This window comes from Squalius cephalus, assembly GCF_949319135.1.
Source record: "Squalius cephalus genome assembly, chromosome: 7".
Taxonomy (NCBI): domain Eukaryota; kingdom Metazoa; phylum Chordata; class Actinopteri; order Cypriniformes; family Leuciscidae; genus Squalius; species Squalius cephalus.
Genome location: NC_137128.1, coordinates 26,489,569 through 26,516,461, shown reverse-complemented (window position 1 = coordinate 26,516,461; position 26,893 = coordinate 26,489,569). Strand labels below are relative to the sequence as shown.

Here is a 26,893-nt window from a genome sequence, read left to right as displayed (position 1 = left end):
TAGCCTATATTTGTAGGCTAACTCTTGCTGGTCTTTGTGAGCAACATTTTCTTTTGGGTATGTTCTCTAAATTGATTCACTGATAAACAGATCAGTTTATTTGTCCATTAAAACTTCTTGATAATTTTAATTAAAAGCCATATCAGACTCGCAATCGTCCTGACTGAATATGCCCGTCAGATATTGCCTCACTATTGTCTTGCAAGTTGCACTCAACCCTCCGTTATCATTATGCACGCGGAGGTTTGGACACAGGCTTTATGTCGTAACATTAACCAGTTTATAACAGCGGTGCACCTGTCATGTGAAGTGATGCTCGTTATTTTTTAATATTGCCATGCAATGGCAAAGGCTTGAAAAGGAAAATCCCGCCAAGACATTCAGCTTTCGCCGCGTGCATGACCTTGCTAATACCCAATTCACATTTCAGGTTTAATCTTATCAACTGTAAACATAAAGCGGTTTTCACACGAGGGCGGTGTTCATCTCGGTGATGACGTCACGAGGCAGGTCTTGCTCAAGCCCACCAATGAGACAAGTCAGATTGGTTCTTTTGGGGTACGTCGCAATGAATGGGTGTCGGTGCTTTGCAAGGCAAAGGAGCAACCACAACAAGACGCGGATATTGAGGGGATGCGGCATCGGCACGCGGGAGCTGTCCACCAGCAGCACACCAACGACGCGGACGCTCGTGACAGTCAGAAGGAAGGATCTAGTCCAGTCGCCCCGCTCTTTAGTCTGCCGCCCCCACCGCCATCGATAAAGGAGCGATCCACCTCCTCACATCATAGCCGACATGTACTGTCTTGTCCGGACCGCGGCACCAGGAACGGCGAGTGCCTGCCTTTGACCGGCCGCTGCATCCTCGCACAGGGAGCGCACAGTGACCGTCAGTCTTACGACAAGCAGCCGCATCCGTTTCCAGGGGCCTCATCTGGCTATCAGTGTCATTCTGAGGGGCTCTCACAGAGCAGCCATTCTCCTCAGCAGAAATCTTCCGTTTCCCCGCAGCCCTCCCCATCTGATCTGCTGCCGCCGCCTCTGCCTTCGCACATTTCTTATACGCGGGATACGCGCCAAAAGAGTGCTAATTACAAACAAGAGATTGTACAACGTGGCGTCGGGGAGGGGGGGCGTCGAGACCAAAACCAGTTGCTGCAGCAACCTTGTTATAATCAACAAAGGGACCCCTCCTTTGAGCTACTCTTGCCAAACTCTGGTCAAGGACAGATAAATGCACGCGAGGAAGCCGAGAAGGAGAGGCAATTAATTGAGCCTCAGGCTCAGTTACTGTTGGGCAGCAGCTTGCCCATCAACTACTGCATCAGCAGATCGGAGCAAGTGTGCAGAAACCAGCAGGAGCTGCTGCTGTTGCAGCATCAGCATCAGGAACACAGCCTCCAGCGGCAGCAGAGTGAGCGAGACGGCAGGTACCAGGAGGGGGGAATCGCACTCTGTCAGCCGTATCAATGCGAGCGCGCGCTAGAGAGAAACTCGTCGGTGTCTAGTGGTGAAAACAGCAGCCCCCCGTACGGCTCCAGCAGTCAACTGTGGCCAGAGCCCCACGACAAGGAGGAGAGGAAAAATCGAGCAGGCAAACACAAGGTAGTTTTAAAAAAATAAATATATATATATATATGTATGAACACCAGCACAGCTTTCAGTATGCCACTCATATAGAATACGCTGCGTTATATGCGACCACGCCTGTTGTTGTTTTTATTATGTTGCGAATAATCGTGAGGTTAAGCTTTTGAGTAGGCTAATTTGATTTGCTAAAACGTGTATTCGTAAGCAGCCTATCAACATGATGACATCAAGCACACTGCATCTTCTCATGCATACACTCACGCGGACATAAAAACCCACTGTGCCTTTCACATCTCTCTCTCTCTCTCTCTCTCTCTCTCTCTCTGTTTCACACAGACACACACACACACACACACACACACACACACACACACACACACAGACGTTTGTTAAATTTGACAGCATATCAAAACTTGAAATTTCTCTTCGTTTAAAGGGTCTTATTGCAGTGCCCAAATCTGTATTAATAAATTAATACAATTATAGTTAAATATGATCATTCAAATTAGGGAAAAAAAAACTATGAAAAGTCAAGTCAAGTTTATTTATATTAACCTTTTATATAAAGGTTGGACAATCATGGCATTTGAAAATTCAGAAAATTAATTTAAGTCTTCAATTAAGCTCTTAATATACAGTTTCAACTAATCCTTACAGCCATACAAAGGCATAACGACATAGTAAGTAATCCAGCGCTGAAACTTTGATTGAATTTCGATGGATTTGATATCAATTTTCACTCTTCGTTTCCTCTTGAGTCTGAGCACCCGTCTGCCACAGGACAGAACATCGGAAATGAGATCCTATTTCGCTCATAACTCAATTATGATTTACCCAGTTACTTAATTTTTTCTTTTGAATCTTCAATCTTTCTTTACATGTTCAGAATTAAAACGAATTAAAACCACTGCAGAAATCTGTGTTATATGAATCTGTGCCACTTTTACAGCGTGCCGAAATGATGCCCTCATTATTTGCCGTGCCAGTGCCTTCATCTGCAGATCATTCAAAAGACTCGAACAGCTCCCAGGGCTCCATTTATTTTTCTGACCCTGTTATCTGATGCCACTCACCGAGGCTCCATTCATGTCTCCATTCTGCTTCATGCTCTCTCTCAGGTCCTGAAATACCTTTTAATTGGTCAATCACAGTGGCTTATCTGCTTGGGTGGTAGTAGCCAAGGCTCATAAAGTAAGGGCTTATACACACAGAATATATGGACAAATAATGTGGTGATTAAAATGTGGATTAGATCAAAATCAGCACAAATCCATTTCCTGCAGTATACTTTGGCTTATCATTGTTCTTCATCGAGAAGCATAATTGTCCATTCGGTAAAACACCCCATATCGCAGGTATCTCTAATGCAAAGGATACATTTTTGTGCACATTTGTTTAGATTCTCTTCTTTCTGTGTCGTGGTTAATAATTCACTTTTAACCGTGTAATTTCTGCACTACACTGTAAAAAAAGTTGCTGCCTTAATCAACTTGGATGTTTAAGTCAATTCAACTTAAATTACATTAAACTGACTTTAAAAAATGAGTTGAATCTTGTATAACTTATAAAAAAAAAAGTTGAAAATTGCTTAACTTATTTTGGTGAGTTAAAGCAATGTAAAAAATATGTTGTCATAACTTATTGATCATATAATATTTTACAGTGCACTAGTCTCACCAAATGGATTTGTAAAAATAATCTAGAAAACTAAATCTCTAAAAAAATAAAAAGAATTTTCAAATGTGTTTCCCGAACAAGTTACACTCAGCACCTTTAGCTAAAATGTTGTACTACGGTTCACCAATCATCCCAAATACAGACCTTTTCTTTTTAGCTGTTTTCAGAGTTTCAAGGCTGTATTGAACCCGAGCGCAGCACCGGTACTACAGGAAGAAAGCTAACAAAGGAAGAAAAATAAACTGACCTTTTAAAAGAAAAAAAACTCTTGATATCTGATGCTAGATAGTTGAAAGAAGGATACTAATGAGAGTATACAGTCGAAGGAAATTCATGTAGGCAGAGAGTCTTATCAGTTGGGCAGAACCTAGCGGGCAGGGTGGAGTCAGAGACCTTTAGCACTTCTGAATACTGTGCTCTATTGTGTACAAGCGTTGTTAATGAAAGACATGTTGCTCCAGTAACGCAAACAAAAGGACTTTTGGAATACATAAACCTTACATTATTTTTCATCTGAAGAACTGCAACAAATAACCTTCGATATCTGTCCCACACGTCCATTTATTGATGCTCCATTTAATTTAATTGTATCATTAAATTAAGCTTTGATCCTCAGATCACGATTGCCTCACTCAGGACGTGTCTAGCTGTACCCTGCAGACACAATGGCAGTTTTCCCAACAGAAAAATGAGGGAAGACGTGTAGTTTTTTTTTTTTTTTTTTCGGACAATTAAACTGAATTTGATATTGGTTTTTGTGAGATATTGTTTAATAAATAACTTTGAATCAACATGCATAACATTTTTCTGGTGCTCTTTATAAAAATAACTGTTTACTTGTGTTGGCTGATATACTTACCGGTGTATTTGTAACATTTTGTTCAACCACACTGTTCTGGCTAATTGCTTAAACAAAAACTATTTTGGCTTAGAGGGACCAATCAAGTATATACAGTTACAATATCCTGTGACACAAACTGAAACCTAATAGTAGTTTGCTATTGTGTTCCACAGTTCCACAAGCACAGACATTGTGCTCTGAAAGGCTTAACATATATAAAACTGCGGTTTACTTGTAAATGCTTTCTTATTCTTCCTTCTTGTCAGTGTTTAGTTCCCTTTTGACTGGCCCCTCTTTGCTTGCTCAGTGATCCCTGCTCTGGTGTTGGAGTAATGTCATGTGAAACATCTGATAAACCTCTCTAATATAATTAATTAATAGATTATATGATGAAAAATTAAAGACTTCGTGAATGAAAACAATCATCAGTTTAGTGTCATATCAGTCCTATCTCCATATTAACACAATATCACTGTTATCAAACTGTCTATGGGCAGTGTTTGATATAATTAAGCACCAATATCTAAATGTATTACTGCCATGGCTTCTCTTTATCTATAATGAAAACAGGCCTGGTGTTAATTCTCTGCATTATTTGTGTCATCTTTAACATATGAAAAAGAGAGACAGAGAGCTATCAGAAAGCGATAAAGTCTAATTTATCGTTTTAATGAATAAACTCATTATAGCAGCATGTGTCACTGATGTTCTTCTGTTTATAAAGGGGGTTTACCACCTCAGGGTTTAATGCTGTTCTTCCAAAAGCCACGAAAGTCTGCTTCGGAAAAACAGTTGTAAGAAAAAGGACAAGGAAAGGGCTGTCTTTAAACATTTAAAGTCTCCTTCTAATAAAGTCTTTCATTCTTCCTTTATCTTCCTAGCCACCTCATTTCCTCTATATGACTAAAAGGTCCATTTAAATGGGATCAGTTTACGCTAAAGGTTTTAAGGAGGGCATTCAACCACAACAGCCCATCATACAGAAAAGAATCACAGAGGCATTCAGTGTCTTTGGGAAGTACGCACATTCTCTGCGTTTTGTTTCTTTGTGCGTTTAATAATGTCAGGAAGTGCGTAGTTTAATCTCAGTTGACCCCCACAGAGGCTATTGCATGATGTTGGTGAAAATGGAATTATTACTTTTCATTCACTAGTGATACCTAATTGTCAAAATGCCACTGTTATAACAGAAAATGTGTAAAATAGGGTGTTGCTTAAAGTGAGAATATGAGAAAACATTTCACCTCAGCTGGTATTCGAAAGTTGTTTTTTTAAATATGCAAATATCAAGATATGGAAATGTCTTGGTAAGAACATCTAAATAGAAATCATTAAACCTGAAATCAAAATGTTAAAGGGAAGAAATTATTTTAGTCTCTAAACCTCTAGCTAGATTATTAGCATGCAAACATTATCATTATCATTTTTGTATTCCACACTAGTTTGTACACTGGGGTTATGGTTTTATATTGTTTATATATATATATATATATATATATATATATATATATATATATATATATATATATATATATATATATATATATATTTACAATGAATTCTTTTTGAATGTGACCTTTTCAAGTCAGTCCTAGTTGCGTTAGATTGAAACACTGAAAGGTTGCGTAACGCATGTAAGCAAAGCAAACAGTGTGAATTTGTATAATGCACTGCAAGTACCCTCTCTTGGTCCTCCAGTACAAAATGTGTCCTTTTTGAAAACATGCCTACTAGTGATGTGGTTTTGCATTATAGCTTTCATGCAAAGGTAGATGATTCTGTTGGCATATTCTCCCGTCACTAACGCAGTGATTTTTTTTAATACCATCACTTTCAAAGTGGCCTCTTCTGTGTTCAGAGCCTCCTATTAATAGTACTGACATTAAAAATTTGACACACTCAAACTTGCATTAGCTGATGGGGTGTTTGGAAATGGTGTTGTATTAAGTTCAGAATAGCTAGGAAAGAAGTGATATGATATGGCAGTTGCATGTAAAGCCAAGTTGTTAGACTTGAAAAGTCACTGTGACGGGCCTGTGTAAGTGTGTGTCCATCATAGATATACATAGATGCCTCAGAGTCTGCTTCTGTTAGGCCGCTATACGTAAGCTAAACCGTCCGCAATATTAGAACGGTCAAAGCCGGTCTGTGAATACTCGAGAGCAAGTTGACTATGTATGCAACTGTAGTACTATGCATGTATGAATATCTACATCTGCAATAGTCTTCAGCAGAAAAATCTGTAATAACCAGTTAATACATATAAAAACACAAACCAACATGTCACCTGTGAACATGTAATGCCATTTTTGGGGGGAAATTAAGGCCTTGTCCACACGGAGATGCATTCAGTTCTATACGTAAACATTTTGTATCGTATTGGCGTTTCGTCCAGACGGATCTGGCTTTTCGGGAGCCTGAAAACGCTATTTTTTTAAACCAGGTCCCAGAGTGGATAAATCTGAAAATGACAACCTTGTGTTTTCGTGCGTATAGCCAATTAGTATATTTTGTGAAACGATTATGTCATCACCCCATGTCTCGACCTAGCCTGGTAATACCAAACTCTGCTACTTCGCTTTGCTTCGTAGACAGAGTCTGGCATGGCATAATTGAAAAGCGTTTTCTTTCTCGCGGGGGGGGCGCTTGTCTGAAGTTTAAAATCATTGGTTACCCGTAAGCCAATCACATAACGTTTGGTTATGGCGTGTGTTATGCGCATGCTCAGCCGCATCTAACTTCCACTGTAAACACATGTATGATGCGAAAACAAAACCATCGAGCGAAATACCGGAGTGAACATGGCTGTGAACGACTTTTGCAGATTATGTGAAGTAAATCTACGCATCCACGGTACAATCAGTGTCTACGTCACGGCTCTCAGCCCGCCCTCTGTTCGTTGATTGGCCGGCTGTTTTCAGGCCGGAGGAAAACGGAAAGCTATTACGCTGTCTCAGACTGAGTACAGAAGCGAAATGAAATTGAGCGGAAGTAAGAAGTCTGACGTAGTCAGGCTAGTCTCGACCCTAGTCAGACACCGATACGTCACGTAACAGCAACAACACACTGCGGACTACATGCTTGTGTACTCATACTTTTATTTCTTTATTTATTATTTACTTGAATGCATTTTAATTTTTTTATTTATTTAATTTATTTATTTATATTTTCTTTCATATGCCTTGATCAAGATATTTCATATTTTGTACCAGGCCATTTATTGTTGTTTATATTGTTCAATAAAGTTCTTGTTAAAAAAAAAGAAGAGGAAGAAGAAGCTACTGAGCCTTATATGTGTTCTATACAGCGTGCAAGGTTTATGCGCATGCTCCAAGTCTTCTCCGTTTTTAGTGTATCTCTAGTGTATACTGGTCTGGCATGTATACTACTTGTTCTTCGTTTTGAGTCGGTTTGTTCACAGAATTTTTTTTTAGAATGAGGAAAAAAAAGATTGGATAGGGAAAGCTCTGGCTTTGTGTGGATGTGGCCTAAATCTCAACGGTTTTTAGAGGGTGCACAATATTGTGGCATCTTGGAAAACGTATTGATTTTTACTGTGAGTGATGACAGCATAGGCGTGTTGACTGTTCCAAGATGGCGGATGCGTCAACGTGTCTGGAGTGGTCAAATGTGTACATATCTTTAGTGGCTGATGTCTGGATGATATTTTACATTCCTCAACAGTCGAATTGTTTGTAATCAGAGTATCTATTCCATATTCATTTGATTAGAATTACATAAACAATGTTTTCAGTTTGGATTGAGTCTTGAATTTGCATTGTTTCCTCAATAGCCATTTGAACCGCTTGAAAATGAGCGCTAATGAATAGGTTCTTTGGAAATATATTGGGTTTTGATTATCCAGTGCAAATGTGAGGTGACAGCTAACACACATTTGTCGTCAACATCATTAATTTGTGAAGAAGTTTCTGCTAAAGCAAGATTTTGCCATTTTGTTTCTCTTCTGTTCAAGAATCTAGAGAGCAGGTCCAAAACAATGCTACAGAAAAGACCAGAATATTCTGTTCTGTTGTAATCTCTGTGATGATTTCTTGTGGCACTGATGTTCAGTACATGAGCATGAAGACATTTTTTAAATGATCAATATTATTATTTATCAGTATTGACCAATACTGAATATTTAGTATTTCCTCGATTTTTAATTTTAGATTTTTCATCATCCAACAAATAAAACGTATCTTTATAAACACTAAGTATATAAGTTAATTAATAGTCGCAATTATTTGAGATGGCTGGATAACTGTGATAATTTTACAGTTAAATTTCAGTCACACTTTGTCATTCAAATAAATGAAAGTAAATTTAAGTGTGTAAAGAAATGCCAGCATACGAGAAATGCCAGCAAGAAGAAATATGTAAATATTTTACCTTAAAAATGTTATTATATAATTCCAAGACGCCGAAAATATACAAATATAATAAATTAGGCTTACATGAACAAAACAGATAAAACGTTAATCACAACTATTAATCGTCAGCACAAAATTCATGATCTTAACGGGCCTAATTGCGAGTATTCCAATTTTAGCTCCACTTTATTTTCCACTGCTTGCTCACCTGTGAGAGAAACATGGATCCAGGAGTGTGAGAGAACACCAGTACCACAGCTTTCACAAAGCCCACTCCTCACTCCAGGCTAATAGTGAAACATCCAAACGTCATTATACCTCTCCATATTGGGATGTTTAGCCGCGAACCATCACGATTGCTGCACATCTGTTCTGTGTGTGTAATTTCTGCCATTGTATTCCTTCAGAGGGCTGAACTAAAAAGAAATACTATCTTTTTTTATTTGTTTTATCCATATTGTCAGAGCAGTAGACAGTTTATCAGACCTCACAGTTTGCTCATTATAAAATTAGATCATTCACACACAACTATATTAAAGTGTATCGATTTATACTTGTTTACTGTCCAAATTACATTTAGTCATTGTGATACACTGAGGTGTGAAGATGCTATAGTAGGTTTCTGATGAAATGAACCTTGGGACACTCCGGTCATGGAGCAGGGCCAATAGAGTAGATTAATGCTGGGTTTCAGTGTATATGCTGCTGACACCTATTTGTCTGTATTTGATTTTTGCTGACAGGCACATGCTGAGCGAACAAAGCTGAGCCATGCTGGATCCAAGCCCTCCCTCTCTGAGAGCAGTCACTCACTCCCTCAGATAGCCATGAACAGCTGCAAGTACAATGGAGGAGTGGTAAGACCACTGGGCAGCCTGGCGGCGTCACGACGCAACCTAGCAGAGCATGACTCTGAGACCCAGCCGCTCCAGACTCTTCACAGCTCCGGCCTGGAAGTGGTCGTCTCCAAGGGAGGTGGCGAGGACCCCAGCAAGGCGTCCAATGAGAGCCTGGTCCGAGAGAGTGGCAACGCACCACAGAAAAAAAATAAAGATATTGGCTACAAGTTGGGCCACAGGAGGGCACTTTTTGAGAAGCGCAAGCGGCTAAGTGACTATGCCCTGATATTCGGTATGTTTGGGATCGTTGTCATGGTAACTGAGACTGAACTATCCTGGGGGGTTTACACTAAGGTAGGTGCTTCCTCTTTTCATGTCCCCCCATAAATACGCAAAATATGCACATGATAAGCAGTGGGATCCAAATGGTTGAGACCACAGTGAAATTCTGGGATTAAAAATCTCAACCTAAAAATAAACAGAAATTATATGATCTAGATAAATCTAAAATAATTTTCTGCACTATGTATAGGTCACTAATACATTTGTACATGAAAAAAATGAATACGCTGTCAACTTGAGCGCTGCTGTCAATACAGCAAAAAGGATAAACAAAAAGACATTCTGGAATTCATGATTCAATTTTCAATTAAAATTTTCAAGCAAATGATTACGCTGATAATATCATTTTTAATAAAGAAATCTTAATATTAAAATGTAAAATAGTGAAATTTTCACTTGTGGTCCCAGTCCTTTGGAGCCCACTATTCCTCATGTCATCCCTCATAACCTTTGGCATAAATAGCCACCATTGCAGTACATACAGATATCATATTAATATTTGTCCTCTAAACCGCATCAATCTACTTTGGGATGTAGCTCTTCTCATCTCCTTACTGTTTTGTAGTCTTTTTCACAAGCAGTACTGGAGGGCTGAAATGCTATAAACTTTGAGGTAGGCCTATTACAGAAAACTCCCAAAGCGATTCTTAATGCGGGGTCCACAAAATGAGGTGTTTGGTACTGTGACCACTCAGTTCCCTTGAGATGTGGATTTTGTAATGGTTGTGCTATTTCTAGCCCTGTGGGAGAGAACTGCTACACTGCTACTGTCACATTCAGCTGGATTAACCGAATTATCACATGGCTTGATCTTGCACGAAAAGAAAAGAAAAGAAAAGCGAGGAACAATGGCATGTGAATGTCAGCAGGAAAGAAAGTCACTCAAGATGTGTTTGTTAGGAATCTGACCTTTGAAAAAAAAAACCTTCCAGTGACCAACAGGTGCAATAATTAGTTTACTGTGTAATTTGTCACACGGGAAATTTATAACAATTTCAGACCTAATTTTTTCTTGGAGGGACCATTGGGACCTGGGGTTAAATTAGAAGGGGTAAGGGAGAAGGGAGTCTAATTTCACTGTTAAAATTGAATCTTTTAATTGCTTTTCTGTGGTTACATAAATTATGCACACTTTCCTCACTCCCTCATTCTGACAGAACATAAAATTTTGATTTGTGAATCTTTGCATACAGCTAGTTTCTTTAAAAAAAGTCAATCATTTTTTTGTATATTTAGAATAGAATTATTTTGACATGACAGGTGTTTAACAGAGGAATAGCCGGTTTTGTACCTACCATAACATCAAAGTAAGCTAAAAAACTAATTTAACTAACAAAAAATGACTAGCTTTTAAGTGTAACATAAAAAAAATACAGGTTTACTGTATTTCAATATTGACTGATATGCTTGGATGGGCTAAAAGGGTATTTTATGTACTGAACTACATTATACCTTTCCGTTTATTATCAGTCTCTGAAACATGCTGATCTGTAATCCTCATTCTGTTGTACAACACTAACATTTCAACTAACAAGTCCCTCACTCCCACCAACACATTTAAGCTGAGATGACAGGACAGTGCCGAAAAACATGTTCAAGTATTCACATCAAATACACCCACGTGCATAGCGTGATTGTCCATGTACTGTATGTCATAGGGAGTTTATGCCGAAAGTAAACCTAATATCAAACCTAATCAATCAGATGGTTTGGTTCCCAAATGCATGAGGTTCATTTGTTGCCATGGGGAATATTATGGAAAGTGATTTTTTTTCCTGACACAGTGGGGATTAACTCCTCCATGGTGAAGCAATGCAGTGTATTGTGTGACGCAGATGGTTTAGACAGCATCTATTCATCCAAAAATGTTTCATTTAGTAAGCATGATTTCATAACTTAAGCATAAGCTGAAAGACTGTGGTTATGTATGGCCATACTGATGGTGTGTTTTGTTTCTCTTGCTGCAGGAATCTTCATATTCATTTGCACTGAAATGCCTTATCAGCCTTTCCACTGTTATTTTGCTTGGTCTTATAATAATGTACCACGCTCGGGAAATACAGGTTAGTTCTCGATTATAAAGAATAAAAACTTGATTGTCTTGTATTTGAATGATCTGTTAATGATAATTCTAAGGTGAAATGTGTACATTTTTGTGCCACTAACATCAACAAACAGAATTCAAAAACATTTTCAAGCAGGCTTCTAAAACACTCCCCCTATCTGCCATTGGCTGGCCATAATGATAGTCCCGCCCCCAAAGTAATGACACTGAATTGTGCTGGACATTTCAGCATGGCTACACTTTATTGTTACTGTTATAGTATTATTGTTTTGCTGTTTATGCTGATTTTTATCCTGTTATTGTTGATTTAGTCATTATACACAGTTGAGATTTATGTGTAAAATGCTGATAAAGAAAACTTACACATTTATCGTTGTAACAAAAATGTTATTAATTAAATTTTTGATGAACCTGAAATCCATAGTTTTTATTTTAGAATCATTGAGATGCTATTATAGGATTTATTAATATTAAGTTGTATTATTTTTAGGCTATATTTTCCATTTTCAATTTAATTTTAGTTAAAGTTTTAGTAATTGTGTTATGTGTTGTGTCATTTTTATTAGCTTTACTTTTAGTTGTTTTAGTAAAATGAGAAATGTTGCCTTGGTAACTAGCTGAAATAAAATGTTTAAGGTTTTTTATGCTTTATTTTATTTCAGTTAATGCACAGTACTGTGCAAAAGTCTTGGGTGCGTTATTATTTTCACCAAAAAAATGGTTTTAAGCCAGTTACTTGTATCTTTTGCTGTAGTTTTACTGTAGAAGGAAATATTAGTTTACATTTCCAAACATTCCTTTTGCTATTAATTGTAGTAATCTAGTGAGATTTTTGTATGCACAAGGAGTCTGACAGCAGCCGGTATGATCCACACAGAGATCTGATCTCACCATCATCGAGTCGGTCTGTGATTTACATGAAGAAGCAGAAAAACTGAGACAGACTAAATCCAGAAGAACTGCGGCAACTTCTCCAAGGCGCTTGAAGAAACCTTCCTGCAATTCTACCTGAAAAACTATGTGCAATTGTGCCTAAAAAAAAGCTGTTTCAAACGCAAAGGGTGGTCAGACCAAATATTGATTTGATTTAGTTAATATAAGTTAATTGATGAATAAAATCTATTCCTGACATTATTTTTGAAAGCATCCTCACTTTACAGCATTTTTACAGAAGTACCTAAAACTTTTCATAGTACTGTCGCTTTGCAGGTAGGTTTCTTCAAGCGTTTCCGCAGTTCTTCTGGATTTAGTCTCAGTTTTTTCTGTTTCTTCATGTCAGCCCGGATGGACTCGATGATGGTGAGATCAGATCTCCGTGTGGAGCAGACCGGCTGTTGTCAGACTCCTTGACACTACAGCAAAAGATAGAAATAACTGTCTTAAAACCATTTTTTGGGGGGTAAAAATACTTTTGCACTACTGTATATTTTATCTGAAGTAACAGATTCTAAATGGTTTTAGATTTAGTGAACTATAATAACCCTGGCTTTGACAAGAGTTTATGGGCTGAACAAGATTTTTGTATTTAGATAAATTAAAATTTAATTAATGAAGTGGTCTGACACAACTCTTAATCCATCATGTTGCCTTTATTATAGGGCTGTGAAAAGATTAATCGCGATTAATCGCATCCAAAATAAAAGTTTGTGTTTACATAATATATGTGTGTGTATGTGTATAATTATTTTGTATATATAAATACATACACATGCATGTATATATTTAAGAAATATTTGCATCTATATACTGTATATATTTATATATAATTTATATTATATATTATAAATGTAAATATTTTATATATAAATAACACATTTTTCTTAAATATATACATGCATGTGTGTGTATTTATATATACAAAATAACTATACACATACACACACATATATTATGTAAACACAAACTTTTATTTTGGATGCGATTAATCGCGATTAATCTTATAGAGTGTTTACACTTTTTGAGGGAATCAGCACGGTTTTATAATTGTCTCTTCGTACTAAGCTGGAATAAGTTTTTTACCATTGAAAAAATGGCACACTTCACCTTTGTCATCACCTGACATTACATCCACTTATATGTGTTTTCCAGAGGAACAGAGAGTTCCTCTCGACTTCTCTGCTAATACACCCCGTTCTTCTCCTGTTCCCTGCAGCTGTTCATGGTGGACAATGGGGCGGATGACTGGAGGATAGCCATGACATATGAGCGCATCTTCTTTATTGTCCTAGAGCTGCTGGTGTGTGCCATTCACCCGATCCCGGGCCAGTATGTGTTCACATGGACGGCCCGGCTGGCTTTCACCTACGTGCCCTCTGTGGCCGATGCCGACGTAGACATCATTCTTTCCATCCCGATGTTCCTCCGCCTCTACCTGATTGGCCGGGTCATGCTCCTTCATAGCAAGCTCTTCACCGACGCATCCTCGCGAAGTATAGGTGCCCTCAACAAGATCAACTTCAACACACGCTTCGTCATGAAGACCCTCATGACCATCTGCCCGGGCACCGTGCTGCTGGTCTTCAGCATCTCCTCCTGGATCATCGCGGCCTGGACCGTTCGGGTTTGTGAGAGGTATGGCACCACAGCGACTGTGATCCCAAGCTACACAGCTACACCCCTCCCCTTCACTCGTTCTCGCTCTATTTTTCTGTCTTTCGCTCTTCTTCTCTCTGCATCTCCCACTCACTCATTCCCTCCAGGAGCATCTCCAACAGCCTCACTCTGCCTGTATGAAGAGCTTTTCTCCCATCAGCTCTGCGATTGCACCACAAATCCCAGTCCATGTTTTGTAAGCTGTATTAGCAATTGTTAAATAATTCATGACTGCTTAATTGTTTGTTTGCGGAATGGTTTGTTTTGGTAATTTTGAGGAGCCTCGAGGATACCCACTTCAAAAAACTGCATCATCATGATCTCATCCCATGAGGCAGTGTAGATTTCGACATATTAATGCACATTAGGAAATGGACATACACAGCCTTGTTGGGCTAAAGCAGCACTGTGATGATGAATGGGTTAGATTCAAAAGACAATGATCATTAACTGTTTTATCTGTACTGTGTCTTTGCCATTCCTGCCTGCGTTACCTGCTTCTCCTCACCTTTACCTCTCCAACACATGCCTTGTACCAGAATTAATTTAACCAGAATTAATCTTTCAAACATATCTGAATAAATAGGGCTGTGCAGAAACTTCTTTAAGCCTCATTCACACCGCCAGCAACTCACAACGACAAACCAACCGTAAGTTATTGGTTTTCAGTGAGAACTGCAAATCTCCAGCGATATGACAAACTTAAGTAATGTTTATTCTATGCAAACGAAATGAGGTGATGCAATGCGGTGACAACCAATAGGAGTACAGCGGAGATGCACTTGATTCATCTCCTGTGAGATGCTGTAGTCGACTATAGCCAAGACGTTAATATTACTGTGAGTGATTTCACTGATCTATATGATCTGCATTTGCCCACGTGCAGCAATACAATAAAAAATCATGCGAGGAAAACCGATCCAGAACTTGACGTCATTCTACACATTAGTTTGATTCATAGATTCATGATCTTAATCTTTCGTCTTGTTCATGATATGACGCATTTATGTATTGCTGCAAATGATATACAAACGTTTTCCCCTGCAGCAAGAAAACTGACATTTTTAACGGCTATGCATTTAATTTGTAGTCAGATTTTCAAAAGCTGGTACAAAAAGCTGTCAGTGTGAATGAGGCACTAGAAATTAATTATGCTTATATAATAGGGCTGGGTAAAAAGTATTTATTTTCAGATTAATTGCGATCTTCGTTTGAACAATCATGATATTGGTTCTTAAAAACCATTGATAGGTCTTTTACTCTAAGTCCCACCAAAGAAAGTTATATTTTACCAGTTTGCAGTGAATGTAATGTGTTAAAAAGGCTGTGTACCGTGAGTTGGACTGCAATAATATCCAGTATAGTTAAATTCACAAACAAATGACTCTTTTAAATCAATTATTTTGAGTGAATCAAAAACATGCAGTGAATTTTTTCATGTATTAGCGCAAATGGAAATTATAATTGATATATCCCCAAATGAATCGCGATCAAATGAAAAAGAATCAAAATTGTTATCAAACTGAATTGCATTGTGAATCAAAATTGATCTGAACTGAGAAATATGCATTGACACCCAGCCCTAATAGCCCTAATAAAAACAGTTGTTCCATCTAAGCCAAAGAAATGCCTTGCAAAAGAAAAGAGATGACAAGAAGAGGTGTCAGTAACTCTCATCTCTGTGGCAGAAAGATGGTTCACTCTGAAAGGTGGTTCACAAAAGGATCAGTCTCTGGCTATATTTCACTTTGGTGGGTTTACAAGAGACTGAACAGGCAACAATGAAGAGTTTGGAGTGGTAAACGAGGTGAAGGTTTTGATGTTACACCATACCACTACCCAGCACTCTGCACCCCAGTCTCATCGGCTGCAATGCACGACACGATGCTGCCCACACTCTGGTTTTTTCTTGCGTGAGTAATTTGCGTTGCGTGTGCGTGTCTGTATGAGCGAATGGGAGGTTTCGAGTGTGTGTGTGTGACTATAATTCACTGTTGTACTTTCTATTTCCCCTCTATGCTGCTCCATAGGGATGCCATGTGAGTCCTCGTTCTCTAGCCGTGGAAAACCTATCATTGTTCATTGAGCTGGTGCCACTGCTGCTCTAAGAGGGGGGAGGGGGTGGGATTCAGCAGCTCTGACCGAAAAATAAAAGCTCGATTAGATTAATTTATTGGTAAAAACGAAGGGAAAAAAACATGTGTGAATGTGGCACCATCCGCAAAGGAGAAGTTTGTTGATAGCAAATGCACTAATGGTTTTAAAAGCTATGATTTGCGCAGCACTGTGAATCAAGCGTCTCTTTCTAAAGTGCTCAGGAGTAGGAGGGAGGGAGGAGGAGGGAGTTTGTGTTAAAATGGAGCAGCTCCTTCAAATCACCTTTACAAACAGGCCTGAGGGCAACTCCCCCCCCCCCGATTATTCCTTCAGCAGCTGTTATTGAACTGTAATACGCCCCAGCAAAACCTGTGAAACAAACCTTTGAATTTTACCTGATACATGTGCTTTTCTTTGCATCTTTGTAGTGTTCAAATGTAGGTTGCTATAACAGGTCAGGTCAAATGTTTGATCGCACATTTGTTTAGCTTAAATCTAAACGATTACCACACGGAAAATGTGTGCAAGCAGTTGAACAACACTGGGCCGATTATTGATGACAAATTGAGCACATAAAGGTGAAATGTTGCTGTCCATTCTAGCACAGTCTCCTCAGAGACAAGAGATAGCAAGGTTTTGGAATGCTAGACTACTGGGTACCCACTTCTGGTAAACTATGAAACAGCATGGTAGTCTTCATGTTTACTGCTCTGTTGTCATTCAAAAGAGGCGCTTGTTTCTCCAAAGTGCTGCTAAATTGGACCTTTTACTGCACTTTTTTCTTTTCTCTAAGCACACTGGCCAGCCCAAAGGGCAGAACGGTGTGAGACTGGACGAGCACGGAGTCCGTCTGGAATGGGAGGGATGGGAAAATGAAGGAAGGGCTGGGACATTGGAGGAACATTGCTGCTATTTGCAACGTTGGCTTATCATTCATTCACACTTGAATTCATGCACCCCCTGTTCATCGCTTCACATCTCTTGGTCCTGTTTCCGCCCCCTCCCTGCCCACTTTTCCCTGAATATTTTGCATGAGTCAGGCAGTTTCCTTCTCTTAGGCCCTTTCCCCAAATGTACGTACAATTCCATGCATCATTCCATCTTTATCTTCTTCTCAAAAGATACCGTTTTCGTGTAGCTGAAAGTACAATAGCAGAAAAGCATGATATTCTTGGATAGGAAATAGAGCATATGAGAAGGTGCATTATAGTACAATACCTTCCATTTTATCAAGATGCTCCACAATATCTCCATGAATGCTGTCTTTAGTGCACACAGTTACTGGAGTGTTGTGTTAAGGATGGATATTCAGAAGATGAATAAACACCAGCTCACTGACAGCATATGTTTAGTTAGTGCTAGAAGGACTGTTTCTACAAAACGTGTCCTGATGACTGTTTAATTTGTGCGCAAAGCATCTTACCTTCCTCCAGAGAACTGTAATATTGTGTCGGAGCCTTGTCTGGTTTTAATGTCACACTGAGGCCTGTAACTTGCAGTGTGAGCGGACAATGAAGTGAACTACTATGTAAGGGAATGGGGGACTAAACTATGGTATTATATTTGTTGGGCGTTGCCTCTGTGTGAGACTAAATTAACATTAGGGATGCACAATCGGTACAATATCGGTTGTCAACCGATGTTAGTGCTTTTTTTTCCCATTTATTTGTATCTGTCTATATTGAATATGTATTTATGCATACTTATTTTACCCTATTGTTTAATTTTTAGATTTTGAACAATATATCGGTACCATCAATTGATGTTGATACTTTTTTATTTTTTTATGTATTTGTATCAGGTTATATTGAATATTTAATTGTGCATACTTATTTCCCCTATTTTTATTTTTAGATTTTGCACAATATATTGGTATTGAATTGGTTATCAACTGATGTTAGTGTTTTTTTATTATTATTATTGAATCAAGATATATTGAATATTTCATTGTGCATAATCATTTCCCTTAGATGTCCATCATCTAATGCTCGCTTAAATTTTCTGTAAAAACAATAATAATTACTAATTTAATTACACTGTTAAATGTAATCTTTAGCAAATTTTATATTGAATATCCATTTTTCATGCTGTGCATTTTAATGATGTGATGCCTAAATTCACTTGAGGCATTTAAAACGTCTTACAGAATTTTATTATTGACCATTTATTAATTATTGGCCATAACACAAAAATCAGTATTCGTGCATTTTGATAGGTAAATACATTTAAGTGGCTTTATATTTGCTCCATCATTACATCCTTTAACCATGCTGTCAGGGTACGAGTCATTAAAGGTATGGGATTGCTGGGTTCTGTGAATTTTTCTACAAAACAACTGTATGGGTTTTTATGTGAAATTGGGATATGACTGGGGTATTTGGGGAAACATCTTTTTTCAGATAGAGTTCTTGATCTAAGTTGAAGGTGGTGCCAGCTCTTCTCCATTTTATGCCAGTATTGCATACAGTATATTGAGAGCTTTAGAAGGCCAGTATGTAGCTTTTTGCTTTCTATTACCAGCATTGAGGGAAATGTTAATCCACTTCTTCACTGTCAAAACAAAGGCAAGCTAATGATGAAGACAGTGTGCATAGTCATGATCAGATTTGCATTGCATATTCATGTTCATGTGTGCAAACAGACCTCACAGGACACGACCTCTTTCCAAAATTGTGCCATGTGAATTATTAGCATCTAATAGATTTCTAGGAGCAAGCATATTGTTAAGATAATTGTAGAATGCAAGTCTGATGTAAAAGAGGGTCTTTACCAGAGCTCTTCGAGAGTAAAATCTGGTATGCCAAGGACTTGTTCACCTCTGAGATCTGACACCAGCTTCAAAAAAGATCATTGAAAATGACTAAACCTATGAGAATGGTTTGTGCCAGCACTGTGCGTTGTTTTACAATAGTTATGTAGCACATGGGCAAACATCCTAATTGCTGTGAATAATCCCTCACTAGAACAAATTTTTAACAACTTGCATATACTGTGATCAACTTGCATAATACTGTTTTACTATAGGGTTCGCATTTTTGCTCTCAATATACTGGCTTATTCAGCATGCAGGATGTGGATTTCTTCTTTAAAATGCCTGCATGGTAACTATGCTTTTCGCATGTGATAACGGGACTCTCCCATTACATTGAACAATAAAAAACAATTACAACGCTCCTGCTCTTAGAGCATGACTACAGAGATGAATTGTGCTGTAGACAGGTGCAACTGATGGTGGCATGTCATCTCTTGTGTTTTGAGTATTCAGTCTTAGAGGGGATATTGAGGAACATTTAACTTTTTTTTTTTTATGTAATAAATGTGTTTGATTAGATACTAAATTAACATTGTGGGTCACTTTCGTTCAGTCCGGCTACTCAAAATGACCGTTGAAGAGCCTGGGCCTTGTTTTGTTATTCCTCATCAGATAAATGTCTTCTGACCTGTGCTTAGCTCCTCTTTGACAGGCTGCTGAAAAGGTCAACCTCCTGCAGATATGTGGATGAGCTGCTAGCAATAGTTTAGTCTGGGACCAATAAGTTAGGTCATTTGAATTTGTCTCTGAGTATTTTTAAACATTTCTATAGCTGATCTGGATCATCCTTCCACTGACTTGTGGACTGCATTTCACAGTCAAGCATTGCTGATATGCAAAGTGAAAAGTAACAGAGGATTTATTGGACCATTTGTGCTGGTTTTTTAATTTCCTATTGAAAATACAAAATAATTTGTGTTTTAAAGTAATTATTAATTTTCATAAATGTTTAAACACTTTAAATTTTATTATTTCTTTCTTTATTCATTCATTCTTTCATTTATTATTGCTTTCACTTTATAGATATTCCAGTAGAACACTGAGCATTTTGTTTTGAGTCTGGGAAGGTACAGAATGTTGTATGGTCAAAAACATTACCATGTAAATATTTAAAATAATATTTGATGTTGTCCGGTATTTACTGCTTTTGGTCATTTTTCTATTAGTTTGTGGGTTTTTTTTCCATTATTGTCTTTATTGGGGAAAAAAGCATCAAAGACCTGATGTTGAGATTTAATTTGACCCAATTCTATTTCTACATATGTTTTGTCAGATGGGCAAAATGTTCATAATTAAACCTTTAGCCTTTTTTCCACAGCCTGATTTAGATTCTCTGCCTGTTCTGTTCTTACTATTCTAGGTATCATGACAAACAGGAAGTCACTAGTAACTTTCTTGGCGCTATGTGGCTAATTTCCATAACTTTCCTATCAATTGGATATGGAGATATGGTCCCTCATACATACTGTGGGAAAGGGGTCTGTCTTCTTACAGGAATCATGGTATGTCTTTAAAAAAGGAATTATATTTAAATGTAGTATTTCAAATAAAATTTAGTTTGCATTTGTGAAATGAACTTTTTGTCCCATTTTGAGTGGTAATATTTATGTTGAAAACAGTTACTATTCATTATCTCTTCCTGTAGGGAGCTGGTTGCACTGCACTTGTAGTCGCGGTGGTGGCCAGAAAGTTAGAATTGACAAAAGCTGAGAAACACGTCCACAATTTCATGATGGACACCCAACTTTGTAAACGAGTAAGTGATAAGAGTATTTATTAAAAAAATTATATGTATTTTAACCAATCCTGATGTTTTATTTGTTTTTTGTTTTTTTACTTTCCCAGTTTCTCTGGAAAATGCATAATGGTCATGTATTGCAATTCTGTAGTAATGTTGAATTTTCATCTTTTTCTTCCAGGTAAAGAACACAGCTGCCAATGTACTCAGGGAAACATGGCTCATCTACAAACACACAAAATTAGTGAAGAAGATAGATCATGCCAAAGTGCGCAAACATCAGCGCAAGTTCTTGCAGGCCATTCACCAGTAAGCAAAATGTTGATACAATTCAAACTTTTTGCAGGCTATTTATTAATGATAAACTACAGTTATGATTAATTGTCCCTTGAACGATCAGTATGATTAAAAGTTAAAATGTGGTAATTTTGGATATACATTTATAATGGATGTTTTGGATATAAACTGTATGCTTTGTTTGTCTTCACTAATTTGAGAAACTACTCTTTCATGTTTTGAACGTTTTGGTTTTGTGTCCTTTTTTTAAGGAACTGTTGTATATTATATATAAGTCATGTTAAATAAGAAGCGGAAGGTATTTGGTAATCCAGTTACCAAAATCATTGATGCCCATATTGCATCATAAGTTCTTGTCAATCAAGTGTCAAAGACATTAGGGTTGATTTCTGAACCTTCTCAGGAGAATCAGTCAGCATGTTATTCTTTGTAATGTGATGATTGTCCTTCTCCCCTCTCCTTCCCCAAACCCTTACGTTGTGGTTATGGTTAGTGCAGTGTAATGGCTCACATGTTGTGTATATGTTGTGGTTTCTAAACTTAAACTGTGTTTTGTCTTCGTTCTGCTCTATCACTGCAGAGCTCAGAAGTAAGTTTTGTCCTCTGTGTTTTTCTCCCCACATCCTCCCTGTCTTTGTTTCATATGCATGGAGTCGGAAGCTGAATGCCGATTTTGGTTACCTATATTGCTTCTCTCCATTCTAAGTCTAGAATGAAAAAGATGCAACATTACTTAATGCTGTATGGTTTTATGTAACCTTCTGAAGGAGAAGCATCTTTGGAACTGTTGATTTTGTTCATTTGCACCAAATCCATTATTCAAAAGCGTAAATCTCTGTATTAACTTGCATTGATAGCCCCACCTCATGTGTCCAGAGGAAAACTAAGCACAGTATGTGGGACAGGATGTTCAGGACATTCAGAAACAGCACCTTTAAAGATTGACTTTCATTGAATAGTCTTGCAATTAAGCTCTATAGACTTTGTCTATTGATAAAGCATGTATTCGGTTGATGTCGTGTTCCCTTCCACCTCAGGCACTAACTTAAGCTAAAGACATTTAGGGTCATCCAGGGCTTTGATGCAAGATGATATGGAGTTTTTGCATTAGAAAGAATGCTGACCATGTCCTGCATCTCCAGATTTTTCTTTTTGGATACTCCAAAATAAATCCTTAAGCTTGAAAAGACAAAAAAAAAAAAAAGGCTAACATTTTTCAAAGCTTGTCATTTAGCTAATGAATGACAAATCGGAGCGGAAGACTCGCATTGTTTTAATTACGACACTTAACGGGCAGGATATTAAGGCAGCCTTTCTTACAATGTCTCCTCATGGTCAGAGTCATCCCTGTACTCTTTCATAGTTGCTATGGCACAAATAAAAAAAACTTCATTAACACATTCTTTTAAAATTTTGTTCAGAAGCAAGCCCACAGCAAGCAATGCCATTCTCACAAGCATTTTCAGCGGTGTCACATATACCTCTACCTCAGCTGTTTGCCACTTCCTTTGACCTCATCCACAAACGAGGCTCTCGGATGGCTTTTTTTGTGAATGGTTGACGCGTGCCTGCAGGGGCAAAAGGAGATGTGTCATGTTTGAACGTTAAGTTAAGAGTTTTCTCTTCTTTACATTTCATAGATTGGGTTTGCATGACTGGTATGGCAAACAGGACTGTGAATGCTTGCATGCAGGCCACTCTCTCTCTATCCTTCATCCTTATCAAGTCTTCCTGACAGGAATCTGTTACTCTTCCCTAACGTCCCCCTCCTCCCAACCCCCCATCCCCCCATAACCCTGCCTCCTCCCAGGCTCCGCAGTGTGAAAATGGAGCAGAGGAAACTCAATGACCAGGCCAACACTCTGGTGGACTTGGCGAAGGTACGTTAAAGGCTTCATAATGTGAAAATCAAATGAAATGTGAAAGAAAGAAAGTAAATGAAAACTTTTGATGGTCTGGGAAACTTACGAGTTTCTTCTAAAGGGTAGTACTAAAGTAAATAAATAAATAAAATGTTAACACTTTATTTCGATGGTCCCTTTTGAACATTCTGTTGACTAAGTAACGTTGCACCTATGTGTCAACTATCTTTCATTGGAGTATTAGTAGAGTGTCTGCTTAATATCTGCTAACTTTATTTTGTTGGTCCCCCAGACATTCTACTGACTATAAGTAACTTTACAACTATGTCAACTTACTCTTACCCTACCAGTCTACTAATACTCGACTAACATTCTAATGAGAGTTAGTAGACATGTAGGTGCAACGCTAATTATAGTCAACAGAATGTTCAAAATGGACATGAACTAAATAAGATGTAGGAATAAATGGACGGATGGGTTGATATTGATTGATTTCATTCGATCTCACTCTTTCTCTGTGCTCTCTTTTAGACACAGAATGTGATGTACGACCTGGTGTCAGAGCTGCAGGAACGCAGTGAGGAGCTGGACAAGCGTATTGGCACGCTGGAGGACAAACTGGACGCAGTCACCGGCAGCCTGCAGGCTCTGCCCTGTCTGATCTCCCAAGCCATAACTCAGCAGCAGCAGGACCTCCTGGATGGCTTCATGCACCGCTTCCGCCCCGCTTCACTGGGCTCAGAACGCTCCTGGACCCCCTCCAGACGACGTCGCTCCCCTTCCACTGCCCCGCACACTTCCTCTGACAGTGGCTAACGCCGACCTGGACCCCCTCGCCGCTTCCAAAGGTCTCAGACTTAATCACGTAAGATGATCAAGCCGAGATTGAGGACTCGTATTAATAAGTAGAGAAGAATTCAAAAATAGTAGATATATGGTTTATGTTTAGCCATTGTATGGCTGTTCAAGTTAGCTTTTTTGTAAAGCCCTCATATATTTACAAGACTGAGTTCAGGAAGCTAGAGTGAGTCCAGGAAACTGGTCCTTCAAACTGCGACATCATGGGGTCCACAGGAAGGTAAACCAACGTAGACCACAAAGGAGCGACGCACCCACATAGAAGAGATTCACTGGTCCTATAAGACATCTGTGCCAGGATGAGCACCGAGAGCGCTTCTGGGTGCTTTGCGATCACTTCAGCGTTCAGCTGGAGACGGAGGAGCACATGACCTTACTACTGAGTAGAATAATGCAGGAATGCCAACCTTAAGGATTCAGTTCCCTTGCTCCTTTAAGGGAAATTGGGTGCAACTAACCTTTTTTAGTTACAAATTGGCATGTTATTTTTTTCAGTGCCTGAATGTATAGATTGTGGAGGGTTGTCCATTTACAAATTTTGGAGCGAGTTTTTGTACAATGTTAACACAAGCATTGCATTCCTTTTTCAGATACATTCCTCTTGAAGACATTTAACTCGTCTGTCTTAACAAATACCATTAACTCTGTCGCAGTCTTCTCTTATTTTCCAAAGCCTTTCAATACTTCCATCAGTTAGAAAAGCAAGGAAAGACAGAAAGGAAGGGTGGAGGAAAAGAGGAATTGAAGAAAGGAAGGAAGGAAGGATACAAATGAAAGAAATATAGGATAGAAGGAATACAAAAAGTAATTGTTTCTACTCAAGCTGGTAACACTTTCTTCATTTTAATGAAATCTGAGCTTCCAGAAGTCTTCACATTACCGAAAGGCTGCATTTTTGATTTTGAAATGACAGCACTGAGTGCTAAATGCTGTGGTAGGCACAAATGTATGACAGGACTGAGATTTAAACCTTGCATGTTTCAGTGCAAATGTGACGAATGGATTATGGATGGTTTTTCAAACGTGTGTTTGTGTGTGTGTGTGTGTGTGTTCTTTTCGTTTTATTTCATTTATTTTTTACACAGAGATTCCTTTTTAACGTTGGATAGTATTTTTAGAGTTGCAAATATAGCGGTGCAGTAATGTGGTTATGTTTGTTAAATGCATTCCTTGTTCTACCTAAATGAATTTCTCGACCAAGTGATTGAAGAATCAGTAAAAAATAGGATTAACACTAAACGAATCTTTCTATAATCATGAGAAGATCTTCTCTGAGAGAATACATCTGATAGAGCAGAAAGAGATGCTTATGGAAGACATTATTGTGGCTCACATTTGCACTTTTCAAAATATACCGTTAAGGCAGCTTAGATTAAAAATCTGTCTCTCCTGTTCACATGTATTTTACTGACACCTATGGTTTTAAATAATCGCATAACCTTAAAGCAACTGACAATGTTATGTGTTTGACGATGTAATTGTCACCGATTAGAACCAATGGTAAATGACTGCAAACCATCTCATTGCAACTTGCTTTAGAAAAGCTTTATTTTTTATTATTTTAGTTAGTTTGTTAAATGAATTTAACATTGTTTTCCAACATCTGAGACATTATTTTAGCTATTTAATTCTAATTGTTTTTGGAGAAACCTATATAAGATCAGGCAAAAATGGGGTGCTTGATTTAATATTTATAAATCATTAGATTTTTATTAGACTTTTATTCTGCAAGACATTCTATTCCTAACCAAAGTCTAAATACCCCTAGTTAAAAAACGTACATGTTTTTATACAGCCTGATCACATGGAAATTTATTTACACACTTAAAGACAGACTTTGTGCACATTTCTTGTGAGATTGAAGCCAAATTCTTGCCAAAATACTTCAAATAATGCATGTTTGATTTTTTTCTGATTTGCTTGTAAAACATTTGTTAAAAAATTATTAAATGAGAAAAAGATTTACATAATTTACCATTTCATCACAACTCCTATCCAGCTTGTTTCAGTCTTGTCAATACTGCGTTTAGGTCTTGTGTATTTCTAGTCCTCTGTTCTTGTGTACAAACGATGCCTAAAATTAGCAATTTTGCCAAACAAAAATGACTACATTTAAACTTAAACCTTGGATGATGGGGGGAAAAAAGGATGGAGAATTCTCACAGCTTTCATTGTTGAAATATACTTGACACTTCTAGCACATTTTGATAAAACAAAGATTAAAGAAGAACTGAGAAAGCCAGTCATAACATTCAATTCATAATGTAGACAAAAATAGAGGAACAGACTGCTTTAATATTTAAGCTGCTGTTGATGACCAAAATCAAGTGCAATTTAGATCCTTTTTAAAATCAAAAATAATTTGATGATTGCATGGTTTTTTAACAACATGACCATGACCCTTGTTCATGCCTTTCTCTCTCTTTCACTGTCAACACAGTCTAAATGTTGTAATGTGCCAATTATGAAGTAAGACTCAGATGCCTTCTGATGTCAAACTGCATACACGAGTAGATGGGACACCAAATCACTAGAACGTATTTTATTGGATTACATGATTTCATTTTCTTTCTTGTTTTTTTTCTTCCTAATTGCCTTTCTTTGTGAAATACCTGTGAATGATTAAATACGGAGAGAAGACTTGCATTTTGTATCCTCCCAGGTTGACTGTACATAAAGGCATGGGTTATCTTGGTCTCGTATGTTGAGATCCTCTTATTTTGTTTACATATAGCCCAAGAAGCTACAGTGTGGACAAAATCTGCCCATGTTTCAGATAATAAACATCAAATTCTTGAGAAATACACTGTGGCACTGTGATATTGGATGAACATGTTCAAATGATGATGAAAACATGAAGGAGCCTACCAGAGCCGCCTTCTGTGGATAAGTGATATTAAAGTACCATACTTC

At 38.0% G+C, this 26,893-nt stretch overlaps 1 protein-coding gene across 3 annotated transcripts; it reads left to right on the top strand.

Annotated features, from left to right (window-relative positions):
* The first annotated feature begins 448 nt into the window (after positions 1 to 448).
* On the top strand, positions 449 to 26,893 carry kcnn1a (potassium intermediate/small conductance calcium-activated channel, subfamily N, member 1a). Of its 3 annotated transcripts, none has more exons than XM_079876167.1 (9): positions 449 to 1,605; positions 9,222 to 9,671; positions 11,627 to 11,722; positions 13,877 to 14,295; positions 20,586 to 20,727; positions 20,871 to 20,981; positions 21,145 to 21,272; positions 23,071 to 23,140; positions 23,654 to 26,893. In XM_079876167.1, exons 1-9 carry the CDS (start codon positions 634 to 636, stop codon positions 23,936 to 23,938), a joined length of 2,673 nt encoding a protein of 890 aa, XP_079732293.1. In that variant the 5' UTR covers positions 449 to 633; the 3' UTR covers positions 23,939 to 26,893. The 3 variants fall into 3 exon arrangements, 2 of the variants coding, with proteins under 2 accessions (XP_079732293.1, XP_079732292.1); XR_013821731.1 differs by having other exon boundaries at positions 548 to 1,605; positions 22,901 to 23,140; positions 23,654 to 23,719; XM_079876166.1 differs by lacking the exons at positions 23,071 to 23,140; positions 23,654 to 26,893 and adding an exon at positions 21,841 to 22,659 and having other exon boundaries at positions 548 to 1,605.

Coding starts and splice junctions, on each gene's coding strand:
- kcnn1a (XM_079876167.1), top strand. CDS start 634: ATGCGGCATCGGCACGCGGGAGCTGTCCACCAGCAGCACACCAACGAC. Junction 9,672..11,626: donor CCTGGGGGGTTTACACTAAG/GTAGGTGCTTCC, acceptor CTCTTGCTGCAG/GAATCTTCATATTCATTTGC. Junction 21,273..23,070: donor TTCTTGCAGGCCATTCACCA/GTAAGCAAAATG, acceptor GCCTCCTCCCAG/GCTCCGCAGTGTGAAAATGG.